General features: G+C 38.4%; 1 protein-coding gene across 1 annotated transcript in view; it reads left to right on the top strand.

The window, feature by feature from the left end:
• The window catches only part of RBM33 (RNA binding motif protein 33), a 103,483-nt gene extending 87,076 nt beyond the window's left edge, over nt 1-16,407 (top strand). The window contains exons 16-17 of the mRNA XM_026843509.1: nt 9,383-9,471; nt 9,668-16,407. Of these exons, the coding sequence (XP_026699310.1) occupies nt 9,383-9,471; nt 9,668-9,716 (138 nt within the window). The 3' untranslated portion in view covers nt 9,717-16,407. The remainder of the gene's footprint in view (nt 1-9,382; nt 9,472-9,667) is intronic.
• Nucleotides 16,408-19,393: the final 2,986 nt, after the last annotated feature.

The raw sequence follows: 19,393 nt of genomic DNA, 5'->3' as shown, positions 1-19,393 counted from the left end.
AGTCAGGGTTTGAGACTAGCTGGACATGCATAAGAGAAGATGGAGACTTACAGATGAAGTTGGAAATTCAGCATTTTTTCCCTTCCATACCCTAGAAATAGATAAAATTATCTTTTCCCATATATGAGCTTTGAAATACCCTCTGTTGCCTAGTCACTGAAGTCTTAATTCTCATCCTTGCTTCATTAAAGTTCCTCTGTTATTAACATAGGAGAAAAAAATACCATTAAGGTTTTCAAGATAGTGAACAGAAGAAAATCTTTGGCACTTCAGGAAGAGCCCCTTAGTCATAGCTGCACTTTACAACTCAAGCATGATTAAATTAGCAAGGAAAAGTGCTTCCTTTCAACATAGGGTTTGCTGTCAGACTCTTCCTGGAGAGGATAAGCTTTCACAAACTATGTAGCTGCAGTAAAATCTGAGTGTTGAATCTAAGATAATTACATGCTATAAATAAAATTATGCATTCCAGAGTGTTGGAAACTACAAAAGATTTCTGAGCACACCACCAAAATAAAGCCTCCTGGGGACCATGCTGGAGCAGTGACATTCAGTACACATCCATCCAGAACCACTTGCTAAAGTAGATTACTAATAAGTTGCAAAGGTCATGTAAAACCCAGTGCTTTTTTTTTTGTGCTCTTGAATCTGGGTTTAATGTTTATACTGTCTACAGAGCCTTGTGTTCAGCTACTTATTGCCACCTTCAGATTATATATTTTTTTAGGATGGTAGCAGGTAGAGGGGATCGTTTACTAGATCTCCAGGTAATTTGAGTACTGAGTTCTGTGAAGCAGTTTCATCATCATCATATTTAATCATATTTTCTTACAGTAAATACAAACAAAACAAGTGTAAAATCTCAGTATTGCTTTGTGAAGATTTACGGTCATAAATTCTGATGCTAAGAGAAAAATACTTGAAAGACACTACTGTTGTATATCAGAGGTGATAAGAGTGTTGTGACTATAAGTGTATTTTGAGTAATTTTATAAAACCGAGTTTTAATCTGGTAATGTAGTATTTTTTTTTCTGGTCTCAGAGGGGAAAAACGATTGCCGTGTTGATGTGCTTCTCTTTGCTTTCTTAGAGTGATAGTGCTACCTAGTGCTCAGTCAGGGTAAAGGCAGCTCTGAACTAACGGTATTCAAAACTGCTAAATTTATTTTTAGCTTAGAGATATCCGTGGAAACAACAAGTACCTGTGGATGAGCATGCCCAGAACATCAGTGCTCTTGCAGATCAGCAGGGCTGTACTCTGTGTGACACAGCACATGAGGCATGCAGGGCCAGTGTGGTGCCCTGTGTGGTCTTCCTACCTGTAAAAACGTTTTTAGCTGTGGGAGAAGACATGGGCGGTCCTGCTGAATCTTTGGGGCTGTGGGAAGAGCAGCTCCATCGTGAGCCTGTCCAGTTCAGCCCTGCTGCAGAGCAGTATGTGAGCTACAGACACCCATCTCAATGACAGATCCTTTCTTCTCATCTCATCTTGCATACGGAGGTGGAAAGCTGAGCACTTTTAAAGGAATATAGTAGGAAGTCAAAGGTGGCAGAAAAGCAGTAAGGAGGGACAAAAGGTGGAAGAGATCAGCTGCAACAGCTGAGGATAAAATAAATACATTCTGTCCCAGCCTCCATGTCTCTTGGTAATGGCTAGGAAGTGTTGCTCTCAGCTGTCAGGAGACTGTGAGGATAATAAAAATCTGTCTGCATTTATTGATGGGACGGAAGAATAAATAGAATCCAGTCTTTCTTTTTAGAAAGAGTCTGCCGTGTTGCTGTTGAATTTACTGCAGATCAGGTTGGATCACTCACTGGAGATGATGTTGATTAGGAAAGTTTACACTTCCTTTTTATATAGATCCTTTTTTAGCAGCTTCGTATGGACTGCCACTCCTAATCCCAAACTCACTGATGAGCTGAATGTGTGGTCTATTAGGTAGTTCATTTACTTCAGTGAAAGAAATTAAGTAAAGGAGAAAACTCTTATTTCCCACATGTCTCCTATAATTGAAATGAGTTCTTGCTCCAGTCTCAACTCCTACCTGCTTGGTTGCCATCTCCCAGTGCTCTGTTATCTCCCTTTTAACTTCTTCTTCTCTGTGTAACCTCTTGAGAGTTTTGGTGTCAAAGATGTGTGCTTTCTGCAAGAGATCTCTTGCTTTCTACTCATGGATGTCCTGCTGCTTGTCTCAAGGCTCTTTGTTTTGCAGTGAAGCTTAACTAGAGATTATTGGGCTGCTCTTTTCATACAGACTATTCCAATATTATCTTTCTGATATTGTAAAAGTGTAGGTTTAATTACAAAGTGTGTATAAAGGAAAATTTGATGGTAGTGTAGGTCTGCAAGCCTAAAGAAATGTCTGCAGAGGGAATGGTCATTTTATGATATTCATGCTTTTGTCACTGGTAGTAATAGTTTAGTTGCAGAAAAAGCCAGAGCTGCTGATTTTTTTTTTATATGTTGTTGAATTAAACAGTATGTTTTAAAACAGTTTATAGGCAAACTCTTAATCAGAAGTATGAGTGATCATGAAATGCTGGTTTTGTTTCATTTTTCTATTCAGCACAAGATTTGTATCTTCCCATGGCATCGCCTAAGGAAGCAGAAAAAGGAGATAATCAAGATCAGTGTGAGCTCTATGTTGCCTAAATCCTTTCCATATAAAATACTCCTCCTCAGCCTAAACTAGTTTTTTATTTTTAATGCTGGGTATATGTCAGAATGTAATCTCTGTTCCCCAGAGTTGAATGGGAACATGCCCAGAATACCTCTGATCTAAAGTTAGTCTCAGGAAGTACTGTACAGAGGATCTGTATACCAGAATCCGTAAAGTAACCAGTCATTTGAAATCCCTTGGAAGTTATTGTATGTATTGTCAATCCTTTACACCTGAGTGGATCCGAGAAGGGGTTTTCATCCTCTGCTGAACATCTGACTAGGTCAACTTAAAGAGAAGATGTGAATGAAGTTGTTTTCTCAGAGCTGTGATGTTTGGGAGGATTGTGATATTTCAGTTTAGGAATTCATGGTAGAAGGAGAATTCTAGGGGAGCACAGTGTGACAACAGGGAAAGCTCCCGTGGAGGAAACGTTTTAAATGGGAGGCCAAGTGGTGCTTGGCAGAACCAGTTTATCTCCAGAAGCAGTGCTCCATGGCCAGTCATTCCCTGCCTCTCCCACTTGGCCTTTCAAAATCAGTAGGTTACAGAATAATACTAAATTCAAATCAAATTCCTAATGAGGCATGAAACTTTTGGAAAGATAGACTCATATTTTTATCATTATAATGGAGATCATAAGACTAAGAATTACTTTAGTATGATGTGGTGTTTGAAAATGAGAGAACATATGTCATTTAATGAAGAACTGTCTGATGCTTTTACCTTCTTTGTGATACTAATGCAGGTCTAAAGCCAACATACTGAATTAGTTTTTCAGAAATAAATATTGAGTTTGCATGGCAAGGTTTGGGGGGGGGGAGGGGCTACAGGGATGGCTTCTGTGAGAAGCTGCCAGAAGCTTCCCCTGTGTCTGACAGAACCAATATCAGTAGGCTCCAAGAAGGACCCATCGCTGGCCAGGGCCAAAGCCCATCAGTGAGAGTGCTAGCGCCTCTGAAATAACATATTTAAGAAAGAGTAAAAACTGCTGTGCAACATCAGCTGGGAGAGGAGTGAGAATATGTGAGAGCAACAACTCTGCAGACACCAAGGTCAGTGAAGGAGAGGGGCGGGGGTGGTTCTCCAGGCACTGGAGCCAGAGATTCCTGTGCAGCCCATGGTGAGGCAGGCTGTGCCCCTGCACCCATGGATGTCCGTGGTGGAGCAGAGATCCACCTGTAGCCTGTGGGGGAGCCCACGCTGGAACAGGTGGATGTCTGAAGCAGGCTGTGACCCCATGGAAGGCCCACGCTGGAGCAGGCTCCTGGCAGGACCTGTGCACTGGAGCTGGTTTGCTGGCAGGACTTGTGACCCCCATTGGGGGACCCATACTGAACAGTCTGTTCCTGAAGGACTGCATCCTATGGAAGGGACCCATGCTAGAGCAGTTTGTGAAGAGCTCCAGCATGTGGGAAGGACTGACATTGGAGAAGCTTGTGGAGGACTGTGTGCTGTGAGAGGGACCCCATGCTGGAACAGGAGAAGAGTGTGAGGAGTCCTCCCCCTGAGGAGGAAGGAGCAGCAGAGACAACAGGTGATGAACTAGCTGCAACCCCCATTCCCTGTCCCCCTGTGTTGATCAGGAGGGAGGAGGTACTCAGGAGTGAAGTTGAGCCCAGGAAGAAGGGAGGGGTGAGGAGAAGGCATTTTTAATATGTGGGTTAATTCCTCTTTATCCTACTCTGATATGATTGGCTGTAAATTAAGTTAATTTCTCCATGTTGTGTCTGTTTTATCTGTGGTGGTAATTGGTGAATGATCTCTTCCTGTCCTGATCTCAGCCCGTGAGTCTTTGATTATATTTTTCCTCCCCTCTCCAGCTGAGGAGGAGATTGATAGAGTGGCTTTGGTGGGCACTTGGCGTCTAGCCAGGGTCAGCCCATCACAAAATGCTACTAATCTGTGGTGCTTACTGTGTCTGAACAGTATTGAAACAAGTATTTAATAGAGATTTTTAAGGTGTCTGTCTCCAGGTAGCACATCACTCAAGCCTTAAGTACAACCAGAAGTCATCTAGATTTTGTAAAGAAAAAAAAACCAAAACTTACCACCAGTAGTATGCAAGGCATTTGTGTTGTGACACTTGGGAATCAGCCATAGCACTAGCTGTTAAGGATTTGACAGTGGAACAGGTCATTGGCATGGTCCCCTGTAGCAATCCTTTGGTATTTTTGGAAACTGGTGTTGCAGGAGGTGTTGCACTTCTCAAAAAGGACTGATATTTTAACAGAGAGTTGTTGTAGGTCCATTTGGCTTTGGCTCAAATGATGGATAAACAAGATTCTGAGCAACCAGAATCTTGTAAGTCTTGCCCATATTAAACCTTGTCAAGCAGAAATATTTATTTCAGGACTAAAAAGTGTTCTGCTTCCTACTAATTGTCACACACTGTGGATTTCTTTATTTTTCCCCTTTCAGATCTGTATTCTCACCTTACTTCGGCAGTGATCTTCTCAGCCTCTTACTGTTTTAGTTAGCTCTTGCTTCAAGGCTTCTCGTATGGTGATCTGTAGGAGAGGCATCCATAACTTCATGCTTCACATAGAAGTTTTAACTCCACTGAGGTTGGTAGTCCAAAAATTCCCCAGGTTATGCAAAAAAATGTGTTTTCTTCAGACTATCACTGGTAACATCAAAGTGCAGGATCAGCTCTAAACCATGTATCATCCCAAATTCAGAGACACAGAAATCATCCAGTAGGATGGGTATGCAGTTATTTTACTTGAGGTTTCTGCTAAGTGGAACACCTGTTTTCATGCCCAGTTGATAACCCATCTGCTCAGGGTGGGATAGCAACAGCTCAGGACCTGCACACTCTGGCAAAATCGTACCTACTTGGTCTGTGGCTGACAGTTCTATTAAGCATAAAACTCAGGGTTGAACTAATAATGCAGGTAAGTAGATATTGTCCCAAAATCAGAACATAAATTTTTCAAGAAATCTTTGTTAGGAAAATGAATAATGTTCATACTTTTAAGTCATGATAGATGAGGATTCATTTGAAAATACAATTTAGATCACGATTTATGTTGAGATAATAAAAATCGTTGTCAGGAAATATATTTATGGTGGTATTTCAGGCCATTATGGTTGTATCATCAAAGTGATTTAGCTTAGTAATTATCTTTTTTCTTGTTAAAACCAGGACTTTTTAAAATACCAAAATAAGGTGTATATACCTAATATACCTAAACAAACATGAAGTGATTCTGCATCGTTTTCACTGCCATAGTTTGAGCACATTGGAAGCTTAGAATTTGTATTAAAACAGTTTGAATTAAAATTTTTTTGACAGTTTCTAACTGAAGTATCATTTGTGTAGCATTAGTTTATCCTTTCATTTTGTAGTCCTTAATTCTCTCTCCTGTTAAAGCATGGGTATGTGTAACTGCAGTAGTTGAGAAGACGCTGGTGCTAGAAGTTACTGCCTTACCCCTGGACTGTAAATAAATGGTATTTAGGTAGTTCAGAGAAGAATCAGATGGGTCGGAGTTTTGTTTCCACAGTTGTCTATATTGACAAGTAAAATTAAGTCTGGTAAAGATACTTTTCAATAGACTTACCCAAGAATTGATGCGTTGTTGCCAAAGCAGCATTGAAATCAAAATTAATTTAGTGCTTTGATTGCATTTTTTTCTTTGGAAAATGAGGCACTAATACAGTGTAAGAACAGTCTGTGACATAATACCCAAACTACTCAGCAAACTTTAGTAATTCATGAAAGTATAAATAAGTTATCTGTAATAATATTTAGATACATAGCCTAATTTTGCTAATGTCTGCACTATACCAGAATTTCTTATTTTAGTCAATTTTTTTATATGCTGATTACTGAGCAGCTTCTTAATAGTGTATAAATGGCAAAATCACATTTTGCTTTTGTGCATCTCCAGAATATTAATGCACTAATAGCTCAGTTCTTGTAGAAAAAAGTCACTAAATGCATCTTCTCTTTCTCAGTTGATCACAACAGGGGTCTGGAGCATAAAGCATTGGGAGAATCTCCTGGGGTAGTTGAGTGAGACCTGATGTTGTTGGGAGGATTGGTTGTCAGCAGGAGGCCTGAAGATGGTTGAGGAGAGGGGAGAGAAATGAGTGACAACAGGACATGAAGGGTACCACTGAAGGGATGTGTCCCAAGTTCTTTTCCAGCTCCTCGTTTCCAACTGTTTTCTGAAATAGTTGTCCTTTCAGTGATTCAGACAGCTTTTTCTCATATGAAGTGTCAAGTTCTTTGAAAGCAACAGATCTACTACTTTTTTTTTTTTAACTGCACTTCAGAGATTCCTTTTTTTCCCCCCGCTCTTACAAGTCTCTTGTTTCTAAATCTTATTTAATGGCTGGGATTAATTCTTAGTCTTCAAAATTTAGTGATAGGATTTTCCTAGTCCTTAGTTCTTTTCTAGCTAGAAAACTGGTGTCAAAGAATGTGTATTAGATACAGTTCTATAAATCATAATAAAGCGACCAGTGAAGGAGAGGAACACAAACTTTAGCAGATAACCTCCAGGAGAGCTGAGCTTTGTCCAGGGTCTTTCATTGGCACTTTCTGCAGCGTGACTGTATTCTTGTTGGTAGAATGTGCTTAACTTTGTCAAGAGCTTTCTGATTAAGAAAACAAAAGTCATTTGCCATGTGTTCTATTTTTTTTACAGCTAAATCCCATTCCTACCAGCTCAGAAACCAAGAAGTTGCAGTGACTTAGCTAAATCTTTCCATCATAGCAGCTTTCCAGGAACTATATGGTGCAGATTAACCTGCTGTGCTTATTAAGTTTGCTGAAACCTTTTAACTTTTCCTCAGCTTTCACTTTGAAATCACAGGAGTGACGGAAGTATTAAACTTCTGTGATTTTCCTGGTGAGAGGGAGGTTTCCTGTCAGTTATAAGAAGGTGCAAAGTAGCTACTGTCAAAATTAATTCATTCAAAATCACAGGTAGGTAAGTTACAGAAGGAACATAGAGCTGAATTGTCTGGCTTAGATATGAAGAAATATGACTATCGGGTACCGCAGCTCTTGCTAAATAAGCATCTTACTAACATGAGTCTTACTTCTTTAAAAAAAGATAAAGCAGGCAATTTTAATAGCAAATTTCATCTAGACATTTGACATCTTGCTTAAAATGCTGCGTTAGGTTGACTGAACAGGGAACACATTAGTTAAATTAAAAATTCTTTCACTGAGAGAGCGCAAAAGTATGTTACCCTTAAAATGTATCAACAAGTGAGGTTGTATGTGGTTTCCTAAGGAATAGTTGTCTAAAGATAAGTGGTGGTACTTTAATAGTCTAGATGATGATACAGAGTTTTTGCAGGTAAAGTTTAAAATCCTGGAGACTGACCACCAGAGTGCTGGAATCATCCAAATGTGTGAGGATGCTGCTGAGTTCCAGGGGAGATGTAGGAGCAGAGAATTGTGTTTATACTTACCCATTGGGAGGTTATAATGAAATATAATTTCTACATAGAAAAGTTTTAAATTCTCTCTTTATATATGTGTGTGTGTGTATATGTTTGTATGTGTATATATATCTATAAAAATATATATAAAGCTCAGTACAAAACTGGATTGGCTTTATGTAGAAACTTATGCACAGAGAAGAATGTTAGTAATTCTTTAATTCTGCATCCAAAGCTGTAAGAACATTGGAAACTGGAACCTCAGAACAATTCTGTCTTGAATGTATGCAGCATCGGCCATTAAATATCCAAAACTTGCTGTGAGATGCTGGAATCACTGTGACATGGAGATTTAAAATGACACTTGAAGCCTTCAGAAGATCTGTTTTAACCTAGTTTCTGTGAAATCTGTGGCCTGTATTCACAGGCAGTGAGATGACAAGTATCTCCATCCTGAATATTCTGTGATGCTGAATAGTCATTGTAACTTAAGGTCTAACTCAGAGCGTCAAATTCAATCTCGGTAAATCTGATAACTTCTCATTACCAAGGCCACAGGACTGCTCTCTGGAATTATCTTGGCATTATCTGGGCTTCTCGCTGCAATAGGGAGCAAGGACATGAGCTCTCCAAAGCCCTGAGGTGTGCTATGGTATTGGAGACCTCAGTACTACATAGGGGGTTTTTTGATAGTTACAGCATTGTGAAATGCTGCTCTCATGATAGGGGAAGCACATATCAGATGTACTTGTCTGGGTAGGCATGTGTTGCATGGTTTCCTGTCACTAGGAGGACTTGGAAGTGGTGACCTGAGTCATCTTATCGGGATTGTGTGACGGTTAGTGTCTGTCAAAAGCTAGCCACTTGTTTTTGTTAAAACAGTGTGAGGATATGCAATTTAGAGATCAAAACCTACCACTTCTTTCCTGTTTCTGACCTGTTTAACCCATGGAAAACCATGACTCCAGGTGCTTGTGTGTGAAGTTAAGATCTGCTGAGTGGAATGTTTCTTATTCAGTTGGTGGGTGTTTGGCCACAGACTTTGGTTCATCTGTATGGATTGAATTAAAGAGCTGTTGCTTTTGCTTAACAAGTGATGGTCTGAGTTTTCCAGTTGGTACAGTTGCTTAATGCACCTGCTCAAACACCTTCAGCTGGGTCTCCTCTCTTTCCATTCTTTGGACACCAATAAGAGAAATGAAGTATGTTTCTGAGAAGAGAAATATGGAAAAATTTCATTTGGTTTGGTGCAAAATGAAGGGTCTTTTTAAGAGGAACTTTGAATATTAAAAATATGTTTTGGCATTTTGTCTCTGCAGAGTTTACAGATGCTTCCTCAACAACGGAAAGCCATAGCAAAATTTAAGGAGCCAGCACATGCTTTAGCATTTCAACAGAAATTCCACAGGTAAATAAATAAGTGCTGCTGCCGCCTCGGTTCTTTACCTCCCTTCAAAAGATTAAATCAGTCTCCTCTGCTCAATGTTTCTCTTATTCCAATCAAGCATCTGTTTATTAGTGACCTTCATAGAACCTCCTTGTCTGTTCTCTACCCCTAGAATCAGTTTGAGTACCAGGTTTAAATTTCTTTTAACTTTTAACAGGCATATGATAGATCTGTCCCACATAAACGTGGCACTGATAGTTGAGTGATGTCTGCTGAGAGAAACCCTGACACTAACAGAAGCATACTGTGGAGCTACATGAGGCACAGTGGCAAAAACATCGGGTTGCAAAACTTTTCGGCTTGGTCTTTAATTGCTATGTTGAACTACAGAGAGCAGCAAGATGTCCTCCAGAAGAGCTGAACTTGAGAGGATCTGCAAAGGTGGAATTTCTGTTTGGTTTATTCATGTTCTGTTGTAACCACGTGGAACTACAGATTTTTTTTTATTTTTTTTTTTCAAAATGCTTTCAATGCATGTAGACACTGTTCTTCAAGATCCTACTGTGTGACCACAGTGACTTGAGAGAGAACATTTACATCGAAAGATTAAAAAACTTTCTTCATAGCAAAGAATATTTGATAATGGTTGCTCTTATCTTCAGTGCGAGGTATTTGAATGAAAACACACTTTTCTAAACAAAATACATTAGTTGTTGTATATATTGAGAGCACAGAAGGTATGCTTGCATAGATTTAAACGTGGTCTACTTCACCGAATAGCAGTATGCTGAGAAGTTTTGGAGGTGACACTGGAAAATTGTAGTTTTGATCTTTGTAAATAAGTTAAGTCTGTCTTTGCATTTTTCTATTCCAATGCAGATTTCCATCTTCTTCCAACTCCACTTACTCCATAAAAACCTGTGTAGGAATAACATTACTGTGTTTTCCCTTGGTTTTTAAAAACAAGGATCTTTACCCTTCAGTAGCATCGTGGGGTTGTGAACTCCAAGTTGAAACTAGATGGTTTTAAAGGACATTGCCAGATACAAGGAAAAAGAAATATTTGGTGGCTCACTTCACAAATGTTACACAGGAAGAATGGCACATTCCTAATAGTTCTTTTGAGCTAGTGTTTCAACATTGCCTTGTGCTTTATTTTGATTAGTTTTTTTTTCTTTGAGATTTATTTTGTGACTGACACTGAACCATAAGAAACCCATAACCAAAAGGACTTGATGTGTTGTTCCCAGTAAATAGAGGACATTGTGAATCTGTTGGTGAACATGACGGTTCCCAAAAATTACATGCAAACATTAAGGAGCTTATATTTTATTCAAAGTAAAATTCATAATATTTCCTTTTGGTTAGAACCATCTAGATGGTGTTACCAAAGGAACAATTTCTTCACTTACTTCTGAATAAACTTATTAAAATGTCATCTTTACATTGGATTCCAGTTTTTATGAATATTTCCTTAGTTTTTAGACTGTGAAGCTTTTGCCTCATCCTTTACTTTAAGCACTCCACCTACTATTTGATGGGGAACTTGCAGAAACCTTATAGGTTTGTTACTTGAATTGACTGCAAAAGAACAGTATTGGTATGTAAGGAAACAGCTGTGAATGGAGTGCAAAATAGGCATGCAGAGTGTGGAAGGATGAACTGAGCAAGTTTATAGTACCATAGATTTTTAATTTTTTTAATGGTAATGAAGTCACAAAGACCTAATTGGCTTTCTTACAGTTTTAGTCCAGATTTTCAATTAAGTAGAATAAAAATAATGATTGAATAATAAGTACTGTCAAAAGTGTTGTAGGTAAAACTGCTCTTTGTTCATTGAAATAATACAGAATAATGTGGTACTTAGGAAATACTGCACTGGGAAAAAAATTGAAAGAATATTCTAAGCCCATTTACAACTTAGTGACACAGTAACATGAGAATTTTTGCATAGAATTGAGTTTTACACCCAGCTGTATAGTTCCCCATTTATGCATAATATTGAATAACATCCAGTACAGTTACTGTACATAAGGTGCTGTTAGTGCTTCAGGGTAGACCCAAGCCCAGGACAGAATGAGCTGCAGTTAGGAAGTGCATGGTGGGAACAGACCCGGGAGACTCATGTGAGGTGATTGCCCAGTGCTGTTTAACCCCTCACACCATGAGTACTAGGACTCCTATGCTGCCTCCTCAGGTTATGTAATTTTTACTTTTAAGAAATAAATGCTTATCCTCAAAACAAGTCATTAAACAGTTATTCATCCCATTGTTAGGGAGCAGCTTCTCAGTAATGAGAAGGATGGAAAGTCATCTCAGAGTAGAGTGATAATCGTGCGTGTCTGGAAATCTGGGTTAGATGCAAATGCCAGACAGGCCAGCAGCTGAGTTCAGCAGTAGGAACATCTGCAGTTGATCAGCTGTCCTGTCAGAAGCAAACGTTATTGGGGTTAGAGGGTTTCTTGGAGCCTAAGAATATGGGTTTGATTCAAAAGTCAAAGAAGTTTTTAGAAACACTCCTGCTTTGGGTTTTGAATCCATCCCAAAGAGGCTGAGGTTCAGCCAACTTAAGTTTGAAGAATTTTTATTCAGTTGGGTTTTTTAAAAAAATATATTTTTGAGACAAATGTGTGGCTTTGGAATAAAGACATGAAATTGCCTCGGTTCTATTTAAATATAGGAGGCAACATAAGCAATGCCTGTTTAATGACTAGATGCATCCTCTTTAAAGGCAGTTGCAGTAGATTATTGCTTGTGCATAGGCAGGGTATGGGCAGATTGCTGGTGGTGATTTTAGCTGCTTATTGCAGTACCTGAGTATCTTACTACATGTAAATGTACATATGTATGTATGTCTATATGCATTTTATTATACACATACATACATACTCACACCCTGTGTTGTCACCATATCTAATATCTTAAAAAACTCAGTAGCAAAAGTAGCAATTAGGCGAGTCATTTGTTAAAATGTTCGTGTTTTGTTAGTTCTCAAATCCTAACCTAAAAGTGGGTCTCTTGGCAATGATCAGTTTGGATGGTAACAGCTCTTTTGGATCCATTTGTTGTCTCCTCCTAAAAAAAACCCAAAGGAAGTAGAGGTAAAGCTAGACAGATGTGTTCTTGCCATGTTCTCTTTCAGCACATAGTTAATCTGAGTATCTTAAGTTAACTTTCTTGGAAGATCTGTTGCAACCATTATCTTGTTCTTTCTTTATCATGCATTCAAAATATGATGCAAAATGGAAAAAAAAAAGACAAAAGCAGTCATTTAATGTAGTATGTAAATATTGACCTTTTAAAATTAAAATGTTACTCAAAGTGCTTACAGTCACCACATCTTAGCTACTTGTTAGTTTTGTGTTGTCTTATCTAAGTTTAATGGATACAGTTCCATAAATGTTGATGTGTTTTTGTGTATATCTTCAAATTTTTATAAAGATGCTAGTAAGTCAATACATATATCCTGACCTGTGTATTATTTGTTCACAGTTTTTATTAGTATAATTCTAGAATTATTTTAATAGGCAACTCCTATAGGTGATTATATGGAGCCAACTTTTTTTTTCAAATTATTTTGTTTTCATCTTGTAGCACTGGAGAATTCACTTTATAACTAACCATTTTGCCTTGACTGAAAGATTGGATTGGCCGTATGATCTGTGGTATTTTAGTAGAATGTTCTACTTTTTTAAATTAAAAAAAAATAAATCTCTGTCCTTTAACTTATGAGGGGAGATACAGTGGACTGTCAGACCAAGACATGGGGTTTCTAGGTTTGTTCCATTGTGCTGTACAGGTGCAAATTTGGTCTGTCATGTAACATTGTTCTCAAAAGTTTGGGATATTTTGGTTTTACACGTAATTCAAGATGTCATGTAACACGTTGGTTCATCACAATGTTAGCAACTGATGTGGCACACGTACTGTATGATGGATAGATCGGTGTGCAGTGTTCAAAAAGCTCGGTGTAATTCATGCTAGGCAGGAGGAGGGCAGGTCCATAGAATCTTCACAGTTGGAGAAGCTGCCATGCGAATGTTTTTCTCTAAGTAGTGGTAGAGAATAAATTTAGTCAGGGATACTGTTCTTCACCCACATACATCTCTAATATGACTTCAAGAAAGAACAGTAAATACTGGCACCACCTCTGTAAAGTATCTTCAGATACCTAGTTTATTCCCCAGTTTAAATCTGAAGATTTATTTCAAATTTGCAAATTTCTGCAAAGAAGCCCTTCTAGCCATTAAAATGCCAAGCAGACTGAGCGTTCCAGGAACGTTCTTCGATGTTAGGTTTCCACTTCAGGGATATAGATAAGAGATTTTTTTTATAAAACTGTTGGATATTTCAGAACAGCCTTGAGGGCCTTCATTGTTTTTTTTTTCTTAACATTATCTAGCTATTTGGAATAAGAAAAAACCTTATGCTTGGTGCTGAATTTTTTCATATTTTTTTAAAAGTGTCTTTTGTCTGTTTAGCTTGAAATTGTGCAGTTGTCCCAGAAGCTGCAGTAGGCGCTTCCTATTGTTGCACACAGTAACTGCGTGTCTGTATGTGTGTGTGGGTGCGTTGCCCTTATAGCTGGAGTGAGAGGGTGTGTGGGAGGGTGTGGGGGTTTCACTTCATGGGGATTTTTTGCCTGTTTTTTGTCTAAGTTGGGAGATATCCTGGATTTGTTCTCTGGCATAGCATTGTGGTGTTCTTGTCCTCTGCGTAGTACTGTGTTTATGTGGGTCATGATACTCAAAGGTGGAAAATTGGGTTCACCTGTTCACTGTCAAAAAGGCATTTTTGTTCAGAGAGACATGAACCTTTTTAAATTTTTTTTTTTTGCGCATTTGTTTTTTTAGCAGCATGTTGGATGAGAAATTAAATGTGAAGGATACAAATACTGAACAGATTGCAGAAAGTTAGCTATGTTATAAAGGTCATTTAGGGTAACATAGGGCTTTTGTTTCAGTGTTACCTTAAATCGTACCTTAACCTCTAATTAATTTCTAAACATACTTGAAAGTATTTTATCTTCAATTAGTATCAAATCCTAAGGATTTTATGTAAGGTTTTTTTGTAACCTGATTTTTAATCATGGAAATGACTTATCCACATGAGCACAGGGTCTTGTGTACAAAAACACTGATTCATATTGGATCCTTACGTATACCAACTTGTGGTATAATATGGTTGGGAAGGATCATTTTGTTCTTTATAATACTGCTTTTTGCAGGGTTGGGGTTTTTATTAAAAAACCACCTCTGTTTTCTACTTCTGTGCTTATTTTGGTGGAAAGTGTGGTCCTTGTTGCACTAAAGAAAACCTCAAGGGGGAAGTTAACTTCACTGGGTCTTGTAGGTGCCTGTGTTGCTTTCTCACTTCTTGGATGCACTGATTTTTCTAACTAACTGGAAATGGGCTTGATATATACACTGTTTTTCAACAGGTGACAATGCTTTTATTTAACATAACTGCACTTGGGTTAAGCAATTTTTACCATTTAAAGAATTCTAAACAGTATTACAAATTAAGAATATTTTTGTAAAAGAACCTGTGTATAGTTGAATGTGGCTGTATTGCAATGTTGTGTGTAGTCACTTGAAAGATCACAATTTAAAACACTTCTGTATTAATGTTATGTTTGTTCAGTGGTTCAGGATTTTCTTTGTGAGCATCTCATGGTTTTTAATATGCATTGTATTTTTTTCCTAGTCAGGCTGACTTTGGAACCCTACAGTTTTATTTCTATTTATATAATAACAAAACCATTGTTTTGCAGGATTTCTTTTTCAGATGGTGAAGCATCTTTCAACAGTTTAACTTCTAATTAATGCACATTTTCACTTACAGATACAGCAGAGACAAGATGCTAACGCTCATTTATTCACAGCTGATCTTTTGTACCATTTGCATTCAATTTTTACTGAGACAAAGTGCCCTTAAAATAAGTCAGCTTTCTTTTTTCCTTTTGTACCCTTTGCCTCTACCCTGTGCTTTACCTCATTTCCATCTCATTTGCCCCCCGTTTTCCATCCCCACAAGGATATTTGTAGCCTTGTTATGTTCCTAGTCTCTTCACTCCCTGATCATCTCTCCAGACCTTTTCCTATCTAAGTGCATTGCACTCAATCTTTTGCTCTATTGTCTCTTCTTGTAGCTCTTCTGAGGATACCTGAAGCCCAGATCTCACACTCTGAAAGCACATTGTACTGTACTTCTCTTTGCAGATTTTCATACATAAAGTTGAGGTTGCTTTTACAGGTGTCACCACAGAAGATACTGGCCATTCCAAAGCACTGGAGAATCATCACTTAAGGGTTTTGTTTTGCAGTTCTGCCTGTGTTGGAGAATTTTGTTTACATTTCGTTTACATGCTCTCTAGCATTTGTGGCAAGCCAGACAAAACACGATTAACAACTCTTTTATCCTTTTCACTTTTTCAGGAGTTCTGTTCTTGAATTCAGTGATAGTAATAGCACTTATTTTTATTGCCATGTAGAAATATGAACACTGTCGACACAATTCTACCTCCTATTACTATTACTGAATGTGATCCTTCCTAACCTGTAAAGTTTTAAACACTGTATATATTTGGGTATTTTGAGAATCACTTCAAATGTATTGCTCTAATCTGGATTACAGAGTTTGCTAGCAGTTCAGGATATAAATTCAACAGCCGACTGTATCATACTGACTCCACTGGGGGTTCGTCTGCCTCATGTTTTCTACAGCGTCATCTGCACAAGGTGTTCACTACTAATTTCTTGAGTGTAATACTGAACTCTATACCAAATCCTTCCCTTGCATAAAAGATCTTTGTCATACCTATTTAAGTGAATGTAAAAAATGGAAGCACAAAGATGATCTCATGTATAAGCTTTTTAACATGTAATTCCGTGTTTAAAATGTCAACATGTAAATATATTGTACCGAAGATGTCAATAAAACTTGATCTTTATCATATTTCCTCTGTTGTTGCTTGATGTACAACTTCAAACTTGTCAGAAAAAGCTTCACATACTATATTATTTTACTATTTTTATTATGGTAGCATTTCTGGGCCCCTACTTTTATATCAGCATCATAGCGTGGGGTTCTTTAAGAGCTGTGAAAGATGCCCCAGGCAGAAAAATGAGTGAGAACAGGTGATGGTAAAAGGGGCTTTTGCTTGTGTAGCTAGTTCAAAGGGTCTGGAGGCTAACAAGGATCTCATAGGTTTAGGAGGAAAGCTTGTGAGTGTAAAAGCTTTTTTTTTTTTTTTTTTTTTTCCAACTGTTGTGACATGTCTGACGAGAGCTCTACTTTCAAAACTTGCCTGTCTTAATATATCATGTAAAGAGGAGCTCTCAGCAAGCTCAGTATGGTCACCATCAGTTGTGTTCTGAACACAGTTATATAAACATAAATGGAAGACAATTCCACTGGTGTATTGTGTATCAAGAAAAGCAGTCAGAATCAGCTGCCTTTCACTTTGCAGGTTTTTTTAAATAGTTTGTTAAAATTATTCTCAAAGTTAAATGTAAAAAAAATCTCACTATCACCCTGGTTATCACTGGAAGGGGCTACTTGTGATCCAGCATGTACATTTTCAATGAAACATTACTAGTATGTCACATTATTACTGGAGGTAGATCTCAAGAGAACATTGTTACCTGAGGATAGGTGGGTGGTACTCCAAGTTGTTTGTTTCTGCTTGTACCCTGATAGAGGCTTGTTAGTGGCCAGCAACACAGTGACCTTAAGCTCACTGGGTAAAAAAAAAACCCGCATCTGATGCAGTGATTTTTATGGTGAGCAGTGTAGGAATAATCATTCTGACTTGGTTTTCAACTTGCAATTTTGCTCTGAATTAACAGTAGGAGCACACTGTAAATACCCATTTGACTGCAGCATCACCTTTTCCACATCTCTACAGAAAGCTCCAAGCAAAAGTAAACGTCACCAAAACTCTAAACCCCAAACCTGATGAGTTTTATCTCCTTGCTGTTTTGTACCTTCTTTCCCTGCTTCTGTAGATCTGCAGCCTTGGGGCATGAATTAGTGTTTTAGTGAAGTTGATGCACCAATGAGCATCAAATCATCAGTCCACTCTTTCAATAAACAGGTTAACCATTGCACAGTACAGAGGAAAAATAAGTTCTCTCTTTGAGTGCACAGGTTAGGGATCAAGCATATAAGTCATGTGGTCTTTAGAAGTTAAAATGTCCTGCTAATGAACTTGTAATTTTGTAAGATTTCAGGATCCATGCAGGGGTGTATTTTAAGAATTCAAAGACTGACAACTGCAAAGTGATGGAGGAAATTAATGGGCTAAAAACTAGTTACTGAAAGATGGAAAGGGAGTGACCCAGGGAGGTACAGATAAACCTTAAAAATAAAATTTTGAGGTGCCTAGTGGAGTGCTTCAAAAATTGGTCTTGCTTGACCTTAATTTGAATGATTTGGGCAGGAAGAGTTGGGAGTATGATCACCAGTTATGTTGGGAGATGCATGAGGGAGAGCTCATATGAGGAGAGGGATTTGAGTGTCTTAGAGGAATTGGATGAGCTAGAGAATTAGAATAATAGAGGTGAGATTAAATTTAATCTTGCAAAGTGCAAGAGCATGCACTCTGGTATTAATAAATAAGGATTTTTGCTGTAAGAGTCACTGGGAAAAGAGAAAGCTGTGAATTAGTTGCAGATAGCTGATCTACAGATATGGTGAACTATGAGAAAAAAGACTGCCTTTTTAGGATGGATGGGTCAGGCACTTGCAGAATTAAGCGATTAGTATGTGTAGTATGAAGATTTAGTGCTGGACTTCAAAGTAGCAACCCAGTCAACCACCTCCCTACTGCCCTGAGTAGAACCTGCCCTGTGCATGTTTATTTTAGGGAGCTTTTTTCAATGGTGCAGCTATCAAGGTTTTTCTCTCCTCTTACTCTGCACATTTGGCCTTTTAAAGACAAAGAGTTAAGTTGCAGAAAGATCCTTAGATGGGCTCAAAGAGAATTTACTAGTTACACAATGCCACTACTCCTTGCTTTCAAATGTCAGTCCTGGTAACTGCTGAATATACATTAAATATTTTCACTCATCTGTGCTATTTTGAAAAGATCCCAGAGGAAGATGCACCTTCAACTGATGAAAAATTAAACATGCTGACTTTGGAAAATCATTCTGTAGAGGTGTGGGCAGCATTGAGGATGCTTTGGAGAGGACTTGGGAGTTGAGAATTTCCATTTCTTCTGTTTCTAGTCCCATATTCTACTAATTGTTAGCAAACTAACAACTGCTTTTCATTAAATTGCTGATGAGAGGATTCTACTTCTGTAAGAAGAATTTTAAGGCAATGGGTGAGAGGATTGACTAAGTAGCCCCAAGGAGCCTTTTCCAATTCTATTTTCTTGGGTCATGAACAAATTAGGCTATGTCTTCTGAAACTTGGATATTTCTGTACAGCATCACACGATCTTTCCTTGCAGCAAAGCTAGTAAGAACAGAGAGGGAGGGTTTTTGGAGACTTTTTGCCTTCATTCATGTATGCAGTGAATCAGGTCCATGACACAGTGCTCTCTGCCTGCCACACCCTTGGTTAACATGGATCCCGCTTGAGGGCTGGGGAAATAGCCAAATGCTTCAACAAAAAAGGTAAGGGGTAGTTGGTCCATTTGTTTTGATAGCAGTGAAAAGGTATTCAGGGGTTTGGGATGCCTGGCTGCTTTTACAGCCCTTATTGCAGAGGAGACTGGGGTCTTAAAGTTGTTTTTTCCAAGATGCATCACAGGGAGTTTGGGTGCTTTCTCAAGTATGAAGTGTCTGGTTAATGCTGCACAGAGTCCTGGGTCAGGTACTCATGAGCATATGGTGCTTTCTGGGTAATATTTATGTTAGTAGTGGGAGCTGGCATCGAATATTTTGCATGCAGGCAAAATCTAGTTCACTAACATGGTCTAATTTAAAAAAAA

Source organism: Athene cunicularia (assembly GCF_003259725.1).
Source record: "Athene cunicularia isolate RWA chromosome 2 unlocalized genomic scaffold, athCun1 chr2_part1, whole genome shotgun sequence".
Taxonomy (NCBI): domain Eukaryota; kingdom Metazoa; phylum Chordata; class Aves; order Strigiformes; family Strigidae; genus Athene; species Athene cunicularia.
The sequence above is the reverse complement of the archived record's forward strand: the minus strand, read 5'-3'. Positions and strand labels throughout refer to the sequence as shown.